General features: G+C 54.5%; 1 protein-coding gene across 1 annotated transcript in view; it reads left to right on the forward strand.

The window, feature by feature from the left end:
* LOC138363715 (periaxin-like) overlaps window positions 1-12409 on the forward strand; it is a 29023-nt gene extending 16614 nt beyond the window's left edge. Inside the window, exon 2 of the mRNA XM_069323104.1 lies at window positions 10705-12409. Coding sequence (XP_069179205.1) covers window positions 10705-12409 — 1705 coding nt within the window. The remainder of the gene's footprint in view (window positions 1-10704) is intronic.
* The last annotated feature ends 3111 nt before the right edge of the window (window positions 12410-15520 follow it).

The following is a 15520-nucleotide window of genomic DNA, read 5'->3' on the forward strand; positions in this document are numbered from 1 at the left end:
TGGACACTGTGTGAGGGGTAGTGGTCACTGTGTGAGGGGTAGTGGACACTGTGTGAGGGGTAGTGGTCACTGTGTGAGGGGTAGTGGTGCACTGTGTGAGGGGTAGTGGTCACTGTGTGAGGGGTAGTGGTCACTGTGTGAGTGGTAGTGGTCACTGTGTGAGGGGTAGTGGACACTGTGTGAGGGGTAGTGGTGTACTGTGTGAGGGGTAGTGGACACTGTGTGAGGGGTAGTGGTCACTGTGTGACGGGTAGTGGTCACTGTGTGAGGGGTAGTGGACACTGTGTGAGGGGTAGTGGTCACTGTGTGAGGGGTAGTGGACACTGTGTGAGGGGTAGTGGACACTGTGTGAGGGGTAGTGGTGCACTGTGTGAGGGGTACTGGACACTGTGTGAGGGGTAGTGGACACTGTGTGAGGGGTAGTGGACACTGTGTGAGGGGTAGTGGACACTGTGTGAGGGGTAGTGGACACTGTGTGAGGGGTAGTGGTCACTGTGTGAGGGGTAGTGGTCACTGTGTGAGTGGTAGTGGACACTGTGTGAGGGGTAGTGGTCACTGTGTGAGGGGTAGTGGACACTGTGTGAGGGGTAGTGGACACTGTGTGAGGGGTAGTGGTGCACTGTGTGAGGGGTAGTGGACACTGTGTGAGGGGTAGTGGACACTGTGTGAGGGGTAGTGGACACTGTGTGAGGGGTAGTGGTCACTGTGTGAGGGGTAGTGGTCACTGTGTGAGGGGTACTGGACACTGTGTGAGGGGTAGTGGACACTGTGTGAGGGGTAGTGGACACTGTGTGAGGGGTAGTGGTCACTGTGTGAGGGGTAGTGGTCACTGTGTGAGGGGTAGTGGACACTGTGTGAGGGGTAGTGGTCACTGTGTGAGGGGTAGTGGACACTGTGTGAGGGGTAGTGGACACTGTGTGAGGGGTAGTGGTGCACTGTGTGAGGGGTACTGGACACTGTGTGAGGGGTAGTGGACACTGTGTGAGGGGTAGTGGACACTGTGTGAGGGGTAGTGGACACTGTGTGAGGGGTAGTGGACACTGTGTGAGGGGTAGTGGACACTGTGTGAGGGGTAGTGGACACTCTGTGAGGGGTAGTGGACACTGTGTGAGGGGTAGTGGACACTGTGTGAGGGGTAGTGGTCACTGTGTGAGGGGTAGTGGTCACTGTGTGAGGGGTAGTGGTCACTGTGTGAGGGGTAGTGGTCACTGTGTGAGTGGTAGTGGACACTGTGTGAGGGGTAGTGGACACTGTGTGAGGGGTAGTGGACACTGTGTGAGGGGTAGTGGACACTGTGTGAGGGGTAGTGGACACTGTGTGAGGGGTAGTGGTCACTGTGTGAGGGGTAGTGGACACTGTGTGAGGGGTAGTGGTCACTGTGTGAGGGGTAGTGGTGCACTGTGTGAGGGGTAGTGGTCACTGTGTGAGGGGTAGTGGTCACTGTGTGAGTGGTAGTGGTCACTGTGTGAGGGGTAGTGGACACTGTGTGAGGGGTAGTGGTGTACTGTGTGAGGGGTAGTGGACACTGTGTGAGGGGTAGTGGTCACTGTGTGAGGGGTAGTGGTGTACTGTGTGAGGGGTAGTGGTGCACTGTGTGAGGGGTAGTGGTCACTGTGTGAGGGGTAGTGGACACTGTGTGAGGGGTAGTGGACACTGTGTGAGGGGTAGTGGACACTGTGTGAGGGGTAGTGGTCACTGTGTGAGGGGTAGTGGACACTGTGTGAGTGGTAGTGGTGCACTGTGTGAGGGGTAGTGGTGCACTGTGTGAGGGGTAGTGGACACTGTGTGAGTGGTAGTGGTGCACTGTGTGAGGGGTAGTGGTGCACTGTGTGAGGGGTAGTGGACACTGTGTGAGGGGTAGTGGACACTGTGTGAGGGGTAGTGGACACTGTGTGAGTGGTAGTGGTGCACTGTGTGAGGGGTAGTGGTGCACTGTGTGAGGGGGTAGTGGTGCACTGTGTGAGGGGTAGTGGACACTGTGTGAGGGGTAGTGGACACTGTGTGAGGGGTAGTGGTCACTGTGTGAGGGGTAGTGGTGCACTGTGTGAGGGGTAGTGGTCACAGTGTGAGGGGTAGTGGACACTGTGTGAGGGGTAGTGGACACTGTGTGAGGGGTAGTGGACACTGTGTGAGGGGTAGTGGACACTGTGTGAGGGGTAGTGGACACTGTGTGAGGGGTAGTGGTCACTGTGTGAGGGGTAGTGGACACTGTGTGAGGGGTAGTGGACACTGTGTGAGGGGTAGTGGACACTGTGTGAGGGGTAGTGGTCACTGTGTGAGGGGTAGTGGACACTGTGTGAGGGGTAGTGGTCACTGTGTGAGGGGTAGTGGTCACTGTGTGAGGGGTAGTGGTCACTGTGTGAGGGGTAGTGGACACTGTGTGAGGGGTAGTGGACACTGTGTGAGGGGTAGTGGTGCACTGTGTGAGGGGTAGTGGTCACTGTGTGAGTGGTAGTGGTCACTGTGTGAGGGGTAGTGGACACTGTGTGAGGGGTAGTGGTCACTGTGTGAGGGGTAGTGGACACTGTGTGAGGGGTAGTGGACACTGTGTGAGTGGTAGTGGTGCACTGTGTGAGGGGTAGTGGTTACTGTGTGAGTGGTAGTGGTCACTGTGTGAGGGGTAGTGGTCACTGTGTGAGGGGTAGTGGTCACTGTGTGAGGGGTAGTGGTCACTGTGTGAGGGGTAGTGGACACTGTGTGAGGGGTAGTGGACACTGTGTGAGGGGTAGTGGTCACTGTGTGAGTGGTAGTGGACACTGTGTGAGGGGTAGTGGTCACTGTGTGAGGGGTAGTGGACACTGTGTGAGGGGTAGTGGTCACTGTGTGAGGGGTAGTGGTGCACTGTGTGAGGGGTAGTGGTCACTGTGTGAGGGGTAGTGGTCACTGTGTGAGTGGTAGTGGTCACTGTGTGAGGGGTAGTGGACACTGTGTGAGGGGTAGTGGTGTACTGTGTGAGGGGTAGTGGACACTGTGTGAGGGGTAGTGGTCACTGTGTGAGTGGTAGTGGTCACTGTGTGAGGGGTAATGGACACTGTGTGAGGGGTAGTGGTCACTGTGTGAGGGGTAGTGGTGTACTGTGTGAGGGGTAGTGGTGCACTGTGTGAGGGGTAGTGGTCACTGTGTGAGTGGTAGTGGTCATTGTGTGAGGGGTAGTGGTCACTGTGTGAGGGGTAGTGGACACTGTGTGAGGGGTAGTGGACACTGTGTGAGGGGTAGTGGTCACTGTGTGAGGGGTAGTGATCACTGTGTGAGGGGTAGTGGACACTGTGTGAGGGGTAGTGGACACTGTGTGAGGGGTAGTGGTGTACTGTGTGAGGGGTAGTGGACACTGTGTGAGGGGTAGTGGACACTGTGTGAGGGATAGTGGTCACTGTGTGAGGGGTAGTGATCACTGTGTGAGGGGTAGTGGACACTGTGTGAGGGGTAGTGGTGCACTGTGTGAGGGGTAGTGGTCACTGTGTGAGGGGTAGTGGACACTGTGTGAGGGGTAGTGATCACTGTGTGAGGGGTAGTGATCACTGTGTGAGGGGTAGTGGACACTGTGTGAGGGGTAGTGGACACTGTGTGAGGGGTAGTGGACACTGTGTGAGGGGTAGTGGTCACTGTGTGAGGGGTAGTGGACACTGTGTGAGGGGTAGTGGACACTGTGTGAGGGGTAGTGGTCACTGTGTGAGTGGTAGTGGACACTGTGTGAGGGGTAGTGGTGTACTGTGTGAGGGGTAGTGGACACTGTGTGAGGGGTAGTGGTCACTGTGTGAGGGGTAGTGGACACTGTGTGAGGGGTAGTGGTGCACTGTGTGAGGGGTAGTGGACACTGTGTGAGGGGTAGTGGACACTGTGTGAGGGGGTAGTGGACAATGTGTGAGGGGTAGTGGACACTGTGTGAGGGGTAGTGGACACTGTGTGAGGGGTAGTGGTGCACTGTGTGAGGGGTAGTGGTCACTGTGTGAGGGGTAGTGGTCACTGTGTGAGGGGTAGTGGTGCACTGTGTGAGGGGTAGTGGACACTGTGTGAGGGGTAGTGGTCACTGTGTGAGGGGTAGTGGCGCACTGTGTGAGGGGTAGTGGACACTGTGTGAGGGGTAGTGGACACTGTGTGAGGGGTAGTGGACACTGTGTGAGGGGTAGTGGTGCACTGTGTGAGGGGTAGTGGACACTGTGTGAGGGGTAGTGGACACTGTGTGAGGGGTAGTGGTGCACTGTGTGAGGGGTAGTGGTCACTGTGTGAGGGGTAGTGGTCACTGTGTGAGGGGTAGTGGTCACTGTGTGAGGGGTAGTGGTGCACTGTGTGAGGGGTAGTGGTCACTGTGTTAGTGGTAGTGGTGCACTGTGTGAGGGGTAGTGGTCACTGTGTGAGGGGTAGTGGTCACTGTGTGAGGGGTAGTGGTGCACTGTGTGAGGGGTAGTGGTCACTGTGTGAGGGGTAGTGGTCACTGTGTGAGGGGTAGTGGTGCACTGTGTGAGGGGTAGTGGTCACTGTGTGAGGGGTAGTGGTCACTGTGTGAGGGGTAGTGGTGCACTGTGTGAGGGGTAGTGGACACTGTGTGAGGGGTAGTGGTCACTGTGTGAGGGGTAGTGGTGCACTGTGTGAGGGGTAGTGGACACTGTGTGAGGGGTAGTGGACACTGTGTGAGGGGTAGTGGTGCACTGTGTGAGGGGTAGTGGTCACTGTGTGAGGGGTAGTGGTCACTGTGTGAGTGGTAGTGGTCACTGTGTGAGGGGTAGTGGTCACTGTGTGAGGGGTAGTGGTCACTGTGTGAGGGGTTGTGGACACTGTGTGAGGGGTAGTGGTCACTGTGTGAGGGGTAGTGGACACTGTGTGAGGGGTAGTGGACACTGTGTGAGGGGTAGTGGACACTGTGTGAGGGGTAGTGGTCACTGTGTGAGGGGTAGTGGTGCACTGTGTGAGGGGTAGTGGTCACTGTGTGAGGGGTAGTGGTCACTGTGTGAGGGGTAGTGGACACTGTGTGAGGGGTAGTGGTGCACTGTGTGAGGGGTAGTGGTCACTGTGTGAGGGGTAGTGGACACTGTGTGAGGGGTAGTGGTGCACTGTGTGAGGGGTAGTGGTCACTGTGTGAGGGGTAGTGGTCACTGTGTGAGTGGTAGTGGTCACTGTGTGAGGGGTAGTGGTCACTGTGTGAGGGGTAGTGGTCACTGTGTGAGGGGTAGTGGTCACTGTGTGAGGGGTAGTGGACACTGTGTGAGGGGTAGTGGACACTGTGTGAGGGGTAGTGGACACTGTGTGAGGGGTAGTGGACACTGTGTGAGGGGTAGTGGTCACTGTGTGAGCGGTAGTGGACACTGTGTGAGGGGTAGTGGACACTGTGTGAGGGGTAGTGGTCACTGTGTGAGGGGTAGTGGTCACTGTGTGAGGGGTAGTGGACACTGTGTGAGGGGTAGTGGACACTGTGTGAGGGGTAGTGGTCACTGAGCAAAGGGGACAGTTTGCCACTGGGTGTCTGGGGCAGTAGGTGAATGTGACTTAGAGTTACTGGAAAGAGACATTAGAATGAACCTCTATTCTAGTTATGCAACATAATTCTCTAACCCACTGTGCATATATTAGGCCAAGGATTGATTATTTATGTGACAATCTTGTCTTTGATTCCAATCCCGACCATGTTGGGCACATACCCAAGAGCAATGACTGTGAAACAAATGGGTGAAGCTGGATGAATATGTTACATAGATACAGAAATATGAGTGTTGCCTACACAATGGAAAGACGCAATAATTATTCCCATACCGAAGCCTAATGACCCCTGGTAATTACAGACCTATCAGTCTCGTGTCATGCACTTGCAAGATGCTTGAAAGGATCATCCTAAACCGACTGTTGCACAACATAGGCAGGTTAGGGGAGGGGGTCAATGGATTTGTTAAAGGACGGAGCACAGCAAATTGTATAGTTAATTACTTGGCTAATGACACGGCTAGGTACTCTGTATTTGTTGACATCAAAGGAGCCTTCGACAAAGCACAGGGGATTGCGATCCTGGACGAGCTTGCATGCATGGGTGTCAAGGAGAGACTCATGAAATGGGTTGAAGACTACCTCACAGGAAGGAAAGCCAAGGTTTGCTTCAATGGAGCAGTCTCCAGAACAATGAATATGGAACTCGGGACCCCCCAAGGCGGAGTCTTAAGCCCTACACTATTCAATGTACTTATGAACGCCATTGCAAATATTGATTTTCCGGAAGGAACACAACAAGTGGGATATGCAGATGATGTCCTAATACAAGCTCCCACCTTGGGAAAAATTGAACAGTCCATTGAACTCCTTGGAAGGAAATGTATTGAGCTCGGTTTCACTCTCTCCACAAACAAGACGAAGGCATACTCCCATCACAAGCGGAGAGCAAATGAAGAACTGCAAATTAATGGTGTAACACTTGAATGGGTTGACCACTATCGGTACCTTGGCGACACTGTCGGCTCTAACAAGGGGAAGAAAGAGGAGCTCAATCAACTCATAGGAACATGCAAAAGTCGACTCAGGGCACTGAAAGCTATAACCTGGAATGGACATGGAGCCTCTATTGCCGTGCTCAAAATGATGTACACAGCCTATGTGCGCTCCGTCATAGACTATGCCGCACCAGTTCTGTGCACCTACTCCCAAAGCAATATAAAAAGGCTGGAAAGCATTCAAAATGAAGCCAAGACAATCATTCTTGGAGTTCCAAGAACTGCCAAAACGTCTAATCTACGAGAGGAGTTGTCCCTTCCCAGTGTTAAAAGCAGAATTCAGGAGCTGAATGCTAAGCTTGCAATTAGGATAGCCAGAGATCCCCATTACAATGATATTGCCAAGAAAAAACTGAGCTCTGTGCTACTTTCAGGGGGAAACAGGAGAAGCAAAAAATGGCATCACAGAGCAGTCTGCTACCTTGAAGAGCTTCACCTGCTTGAGCAAGCCCGTGAGCTCCTGCCTGTAGAGAGGTTACCTCCCTGGGAGGATGACTCATGCAAGATCATCATCAATGAAATGGCAATGAAAAAATCCAACATGATACCACAAGAAATGAGGCACAAGTATCTCGAGGACATTTATAAAGAATCCGGAGATGAACTAGATCAAATCTACACTGACGGGTCATCTTATCCTGTCAATGGCAGGGCTGGTGCAGCATACACGGTAATAATACTTTCCAACGCAGAAATGAAGAAAAAGCGCGTATTGAGAACTATGCCTCTTCAACGCAAGCAGAGCTAACTGCCATTGTTATGGCGTTAAGGTTTCTTGAACGGAACACTAATGGTGCAGTGATTTGCACCGATTCAAAAGCAGCACTGCAAAGCCTAAGTAAAAATCAGGCAGAAAATCTTGCAATAGTCGCTGAAATTAAGAGAGCTGTGAGAGTACTGACCAATCAGGGAAAAGTCGTCAAGTTTCTGTGGATCCCCTCCCATGTTGGGGCTCCCCTCCCATGTTGGGGCTCCCCTCCCATGTTGGGGCTCCCCTCCCATGTTGGGGCTCCCCTCCCATGTTGGGGCTCCCCTCCCATGTTGGGGCTCCCCTCCCATGTTGGGGCTCCCCTCCCATGTTGGGGCTCCCCTCCCATGTTGGGGCTCCCCTCCCATGTTGGGGATCCCCTCCCATGTTGGGGCTCCCCTCCCATGTTGGGGATCCCCTCCCATGTTGGGGCTCCCCTCCCATGTTGGGGATCCCCTCCCATGTTGGGGCTCCCCTCCCATGTTGGGGCTCCCCTCCCATGTTGGGGCTCCCCCTCCCATGTTGGGGATCCCCTCCTATGTTGGGGATCCCCTCCTATGTTGGGGATCCCCTCCCATGTTGGGGCTTCCCTCCCATGTTGGGGCTCCCCTCCCATGTTGGGGCTCCCCTCCCATGTTGGGGCTCCCCTCCCATGTTGGGGATCCCCTCCAATGTTGGGGATCCCCTCCCATGTTGGGGATCCCCTCCCATGTTGGAATATGTGGGAATGAACGAGCAGATGTGCTGGCTGCTGAAGGCGCTGAAGGAGACCATATTGAATACTTCATACCCAAGACTCTACAACAAATTAGAGGTATTGTCAGGCAACATCACCGTGACAAGGTAACTGAGGAAAGGAGGATAGAAGCACAAACCAGTGAATCTGTACGATGGTACAACATGGTTGCAGCTGGCAATCCCAATCATTATGGACGAAGAAGAGGAGGACGAGGGAGAGAATCAGTAATAGCGAGAATCCGTCTTGGATACAAATATCCATGGAGATTTGGAATGGAAACAACAGTTGATCAGCGAAGTTGCAGAATCTGTGGTGAGAGTGACGGACACCGCCTTGACCACTATCTACGTGAATGTGAACACCTGAGAGACATTAAGAATAACTGTAGAATAATGAACCCCACATTGTTTGAGTTAGGAAAACACTATTTGTCAAATATTGATACTGTTCTTAAAAGATTTCCCCATTTTGCACCCGCAAGATAACGTAAGTTTTTAAGGGTTGATAAATGTTAATCTTCTTGTTTGAGGAGCTGTTCACTTGAGACAGTTAAGCAAGCCCCAGCTGTGTCTGGGTACAAGTGACAGGTTGAACAACCCAGCGGGTTGTTCCAACAACCGTGGACATTTTCAAGAGGAAACTAGAATTATTCCTCCAAGGAGTGCTGGACCAACCGGGCTGTGGTGGGTATGTGGGCCTGCGGGCCGCTCCAAGCAACAGCCTAGTGGACCAAGCTCTCACAAGTCAAGCCTGGCCTCGGGCCGGGCTTGGGGAGTAGAAGAACTCCCAGAACCCCATCAACCAGGTTTTCTTCCTGTTGGGGAGTGTTGTACATTCTGCTATGGCGGTGTGTCCACTCACAAGATGAGTGACGCTGCCCAATACTGTCACTATGGCGGTGTGTCCACTCACAAGATGAGTGACGCTGCCCAATACTGTCACTATGGCGGTGTGTCCACTCACAAGATGAGTGACGCTGCCCAATACTGTCACTATGGCGGTGTGTCCACTCACAAGATGAGTGGCGCTGCCCAATAAACTTGCCCCTCGGGGCAAAATTTAATATAAATTTAATGAACCTCTATTCTAGTTATGCAACATAATTCTCTAACCCACTGTGCATATATTAGGCCATGGATTGATTATTTATGTGACAATCTTGTCTTTGATTCCAATCCCGACCATGTTGGGCACATACCCAAGAGCAATGACTGTGAAACAAATGGGTGAAGCTGGATGAATATGTTACATAGATACAGAAATACGAAAACATATTGTCATTCAAAACCTTGTTAAGGGAAGTTATTTGTATGCCATGAGCCGTCAATAACCACGATGATGATGAGTAATATGAGGAGTCATATGAGGGCAGAGCGGAGAGATGAGTATGATGAGGATAATGATGAGTGGAGTGAGTGCGCGTGCGCGCGCGGGGGGCCAGCGGGGGCAAGTGATCGATGCAGAGAGCTCAGTGTGCGTGTTGCCAGTGTCGAGGGCGGACGTCGACGGTGTGTGGTCCCAGTGAAGGCTGTGTGTGTGTGTGGCCTTCCCCTCCTCCTCCCCCACCTGTACACCTGCACAACGCCCCCCTCACACCGCCGCCCCCCACCACCAACAGGTACGACCCCCCCCCCTCTCACCACGCCCACCTGATGCTCACACACCCCCCTCACCTGCTCCTTGAAGGGGGTGTTACCTGGAGTGGGGGTTGACGCCCCCCTTACCCCTCCACCTCACAAAATGGCTTTAAATCCACCAATTTGATGGATTAAATTGATCTCAAAATCGCGTAAATCCATTTAGAAGTCTGTGAAGGAAAGTTATAACTGCCATATGGCCTTTGGGACCAATGGGGCAGTTGTGCCATTTTCCAAAGGCCTTCACAACGTATTTATTAATTAAAAAACACCTCCACACACACACACATGTTTACAACACTGCCACACACATGTTTGGAACGTTTTCACACGCACCCACACACCTGCTGCGTCAACGGGCCCAGAATATTGATGCATTGATGGCCCTCCAGGAGCCAGCCAGCCAGCCATCCGGCCAGCCATCTTGCCGTGGCTGGCTTAGTCTGGCTTGGTGGCCAGCCAGCCAGCCAGCCTCACCAAGCCTGTGTGAGGCCTCCAGGCTTGGTGTAGGCTCAGGCAGGCTTGTGTGGGGGCGTCAAGCCAGGCTTGAGTGTCATGGCGGCCGTGCGGGCCAAGCCGCCTGCTGCTGCTGGCCGTGCACTGTCAAAGCCAGCTGTGTTGTACGGTGTCTGGCCGTGCCCTCGGGTTGGTCTGGTCGTGCCCTCGGGTTGGTCTGGCCGTGCCCTCGGGTTGGTCTGGTCGTGCCCTCGGGTTGGTCTGGCCGTGCCCTCGGGTTGGTCTGGCCGTGCCCTCGGGTTGCTGTGGCCGTGCCCTCGGGTTGGTCTGGCCGTGCCCTCGGGTTGGTCTGGCCGTGCCCTCGGGTTGGTCTGGCCGTGCCCTCGGGTTGGTGTGGCCGTGCCCTCGGGTTGGTGTGGCCGTGCCCTCGGGTTGGTGTGGCCGTGCCCTCGGGTTGGTCTGGCCGTGCCCTCGGGTTGGTCTGGCCGTGCCCTCGGGTTGGTCTGGCCGTGCCCTCGGGTTGGTCTGGCCGTGCCCTCGGGTTGGTCTGGCCGTGCCCTCGGGTTGGTGTGGCCGTGCCCTCGGGTTGCTGTGGCCGTGCCCTCGGGTTGGTCTGGCCGTGCCTCGCCTTAGACTAGCCGTGCCTCTCCTTAGACTAGCCGTGCCTCGCCTGAGCCTAGCCGTGCCTCGCCTGAGCCTAGCCGTGCCTCGCCTGAGCCTAGCCGTGCCTCGCCTTAGACTACCCGTGCCTCGCCTTAGACTAGCCGTGCCTCGCCTTAGACTAGCCGTGCCTCGCCTTAGCCTAGCCGTGCCTCGCCTTAGCCTAGCCGTGCCTCACTTTAGACTAGCCGTGCCTCACCTTAGACTAGCCGTGCCTCGCCTTAGACTAGCCGTGCCTCGCCTTAGACTAGCCGTGCCTCGCCTTAGCCTAGCCGTGCCTCGCCTTAGCCTAGCCGTGCCTCGCCTTAGCCTAGCCGTGCCTCGCCTTAGCCTAGCCGTGCCTCGCCTTAGCCTAGCCGTGCCTCGCCTGAGCCTAGCCGTGCCTCGCCTTAGACTAGCCGTGCCTGGCCTTAGCCTAGCCGTGCCTGGCCTTAGCCTAGCCGTGCCTGGCCTTAGACTAGCCGTGCCTCGCCTTAGCCTAGCCGTGCCTCGCCTTAGCCTAGCCGTGCCTGGCCTTAGACTAGCCGTGCCTCGCCTTAGCCTAGCCGTGCCTGGCCTTAGACTAGCCGTGCCTCGCCTGAGCCTAGCCGTGCCTCGCCTTAGACTAGCCGTGCCTCGCCTGAGTTTAGCCGTGCCTCGCTTTAGACTAGCCGTGCCTCGCCTTAGACTAGCCGTGCCTGGCCTGAGCCTAGCCGTGCCTCGCCTGAGCCTAGCCGTGCCTCGCCTGAGCCTAGCCGTGCCTCGCCTGAGCCTAGCCGTGCCTCGCCTGAGCCTAGCCGTGCCTCGCCTGAGCCTAGCCGTGCCTCGCCTGAGCCTAGCCGTGCCTCGCCTTAGACTAGCCGTGCCTCTCCTTAGACTAGCCGTGCCTCTCCTTAGCCTAGCCGTGCCTCTCCTTAGACTAGCCGTGCCTCGCCTGAGCCTAGCCGTGCCTCGCCTTAGACTAGCCGTGCCTCGCCTGAGCCTAGCCGTGCCTCGCCTGAGCCTAGCCGTGCCTCGCCTGAGCCTAGCCGTGCCTCGCCTGAGCCTAGCCGTGCCTCGCCTGAGCCTAGCCGTGCCTCGCCTTAGACTAGCCGTGCCTCGCCTTAGACTAGCCGTGCCTCGCCTTAGACTAGCCGTGCCTCGCCTTAGACTAGCCGTGCCTCGCCTTAGACTAGCCGTGCCTCGCCTTAGACTAGCCGTGCCTCGCCTTAGACTAGCCGTGCCTCGCCTTAGCCTAGCCGTGCCTCGCTTTAGACTAGCCGTGCCTCGCTTTAGACTAGCCGTGCCTCGCCTTAGACTAGCCGTGCCTCGCCTTAGACTAGCCGTGCCTCGCCTTAGACTAGCCGTGCCTCGCCTTAGACTAGCCGTGCCTCTCCTTAGACTAGCCGTGCCTCTCCTTAGCCTAGCCGTGCCTCGCCTTAGACTAGCCGTGCCTCTCCTTAGACTAGCCGTGCCTCTCCTTAGCCTAGCCGTGCCTCGCCTTAGACTAGCCGTGCCTCGCCTGAGCCTAGCCGTGCCTCGCCTGAGCCTAGCCGTGCCTCGCCTTAGACTAGCCGTGCCTCACCTTAGACTAGCCGTGCCTCGCTTTAGACTAGCCGTGCCTCGCTTTAGACTAGCCGTGCCTCGCCTTAGACTAGCCGTGCCTCGCCTTAGACTAGCCGTGCCTCGCCTTAGACTAGCCGTGCCTCGCCTTATATATCAACGTAGTACACTATACTAAAATAGTTTTGTTCTCAAAATAGAGGACGCGATTTAATTAGCCTATCGCCAATTAGTATTCATTTATTTTCTTGTATACAGGCCATCATTATAGTGTACACACACACACACACACACACACACACACACACACACACACACACACACACACATACATACACATACACATACACATATATATATATATATATATATATATATATATATATATATATATATATATATATATATATATATATATATGCTGCTCTTGGTCTCATGAGGGAGTTCTAAAGAGCGAGAAAGGTAATTTGGCCATAATTAACATAATCTGTAGCATTGTATTGGTTGATGTCTGTCCGAGGGGGAGGGATTGTGTGTGAGGGGGGGGAGGGATTGTGTGTGTGGGGGGGGGAGGGATTGTGTGTGGGGGGGGGGGGAGGGATCCTATTTTCTCAATCATATCTACTATATATATTTATTTTTATCTCTCACACATCCCCAGGATGCAGCCCGCAGCAGCTGTGTTAATTCTCAGGGGGGTCTCTTTAGTGCTAGGTGAACAGAGGCATCAGGTGAAAGAAACTGAGCCTTTTTGTTTCTGCCTTAGCAGGGAATCGAACCGCGGGGTGCGGGTGGGGGGGGGGGGGTGGGGGGGCTGTTTGCCCTACGATTCCCAAGGGAGTTTTTTTTTCTCTAAATTCTTTAATACCGCTGATGTGGATATTTTTTAATGATATCACCACCTCCAGGGTCCTGTCACGGTATGATATCACCACCTCCAGGGTCCTGTCACGGTATGATATCACCACCTCCAGGGTCCTGTCACGGTATGATATCACCACCTCCAGGGTCCTGTCACGGTATGATATCACCACCTCCAGGGTCCTGCCAGTACGATATCACCACCTCCAGGGTCCTGTCAGTATGATATCACCACCTGCAGGGTCCTGCCAGTATGATATCACCACCTCCAGGGTCCTGTCAGTACGATATCACCACCTCCAGGGTCCTGTCAGTACGATATCACCACCTCCAGGGTCCTGTCAGTATGATATCACCACCTCCAGGGTTCTGTCAGTATGATATCACCACCTCCAGGGTCCTGTCAGTATGATATCACCACCTCCAGGGTCCTGTCAGTATGATATCACCACCTCCAGGGTCCTGTCAGTATGATATCACCACCTCCAGGGTCCTGTCAGTATGATATCACCACCTCCAGGGTCCTGTCAGTACGATATCACCACCTCCAGGGTCCTGTCAGTATGATATCACCACCTCCAGGGTCCTGTCAGTATGATATCACCACCTCCAGGGTCCTGTCAGTATGATATCACCACCTCCAGGGTCCTGCCAGTATGATATCACCACCTCCAGGGTCCTGTCAGTATGATATCACCACCTCCAGGGTCCTGTCAGTATGATATCACCACCTCCAGGGTCCTGTCAGTATATCATCACCACCTCCAGGGTCCTGTCAGTATGATATCACCACCTCCAGGGTCCTGTCAGTATGATATCACCACCTCCAGGGTCCTGCCAGTATGATATCACCACCTCCAGGGTCCTGTCAGTATGATATCACCACCTCCAGGGTCCTGTCAGTATGATATCACCACCTCCAGGGTCCTGTCAGTATGATATCACCACCTCCAGGGTCCTGTCAGTATGATATCACCACCTCCAGGGTCCTGTCAGTATGATATCACCACCTCCAGGGTCCTGTCAGTATGATATCACCACCTCCAGGGGTCCTACTAAGTCTGGCCAGCTGGGCGCCATCTTCTGGTAATTACTCCCCTCACAAAGGGAACATTAGGCTGCCCCCTCCCACAATATATACTTATTCACGACTCAGTTATGAAGTTAAATTTCGTATGCAAATTTAGTTCACAAACAACTAATTATAATACTAACGAACTTGTATAATAAACAACTGCATTGAATATGACTGGAGAACTACAATCAATTGTTGCATATTGTTATCAGCGTCTCTGCTTGCGCACACAATCTCTCCTACACATTAGGACGCTATTGAATCATTGCGTTAAAATTAGTTTTTTGTAAAAATTAAAAACGGCGAAATATTGACGTTTTCTTGAGTCAACTGTTTAGGTCTGGATAGGTTAGGTGGGTTGAGTAGGTTCGTACGCTTCTAGTGAGGTAAATTTAAAATTTTGAATTTTCCGTTGTGGTGGGGTGGGTGGGGGGGTGGGGGGCGTGGACTAGGGACCCCCCCTGATCACACCATTTATCATAGTGGTGACTGGTGGTCCGTGATGGTCCATCTGCGGCTGCTGCTATTGGCTCCTGCATACTCGGCTGCTGCTATTGGCCCCTGCATACTCGGCTGCTGCTATTGGCCCCTGCATACGCGGCTGCTGCTATTGGCTCCTGCATACGCGGCTGCTGCTATTGGCTCCTGCATACGCGGCTGCTGCTATTGGCTCCTGCATACGCGGCTGCTGCTATTGGCTCCTGCATACTCGGCTGCTGCTATTGGCCCCTGCATACGCGGCTGCTGCTATTGGCCCCTGCATACGCGGCTGCTGCTATTGGCCCCTGCATACGCGGCTGCTGCTATTGGCCCCTGCATACGCGGCTGCTGCTATTGGCTCCTGCATACTCGGCTGCTGCTATTGGCCCCTGCATACGCGGCTGCTGCTATTGGCCCCTGCATACGCGGCTGCTGCTATTGGCTCCTGCATACGCGGCTGCTGCTATTGGCTCCTGCATACGCGGCTGCTGCTATTGGCTCCTGCATACGCGGCTGCTGCTATTGGCTCCTGCATACGCGGCTGCTGCTATTGGTTCCTGCATACTCGGCTGCTGCTATTGGCTCCTGCATACTCGGCTGCTGCTATTGGCTCCTGCATACTCGGCTGCTGCTATTGGCTCCTGCATACTCGGCTGCTGCTATTGGCTCCTGCATACGCGGCTGCTGCTATTGGACCCTGCATACGCGGCTGCTGCTATTGGCTCCTGCATACGCGGCTGCTCCTATTGGACCCTGCATACGCGGCTGCTCCTATTGGACCCTGCATACTCGGCTGCTGCTATTGGCCCCTGCATACGCGGCTGCTGCTATTGGCCCCTGCATACGCGGCTGCTCCTATTGGCCCCTGCATAC

This window comes from Procambarus clarkii, chromosome 11, assembly GCF_040958095.1.
Source record: "Procambarus clarkii isolate CNS0578487 chromosome 11, FALCON_Pclarkii_2.0, whole genome shotgun sequence".
Lineage (NCBI taxonomy): Eukaryota > Metazoa > Arthropoda > Malacostraca > Decapoda > Cambaridae > Procambarus > Procambarus clarkii.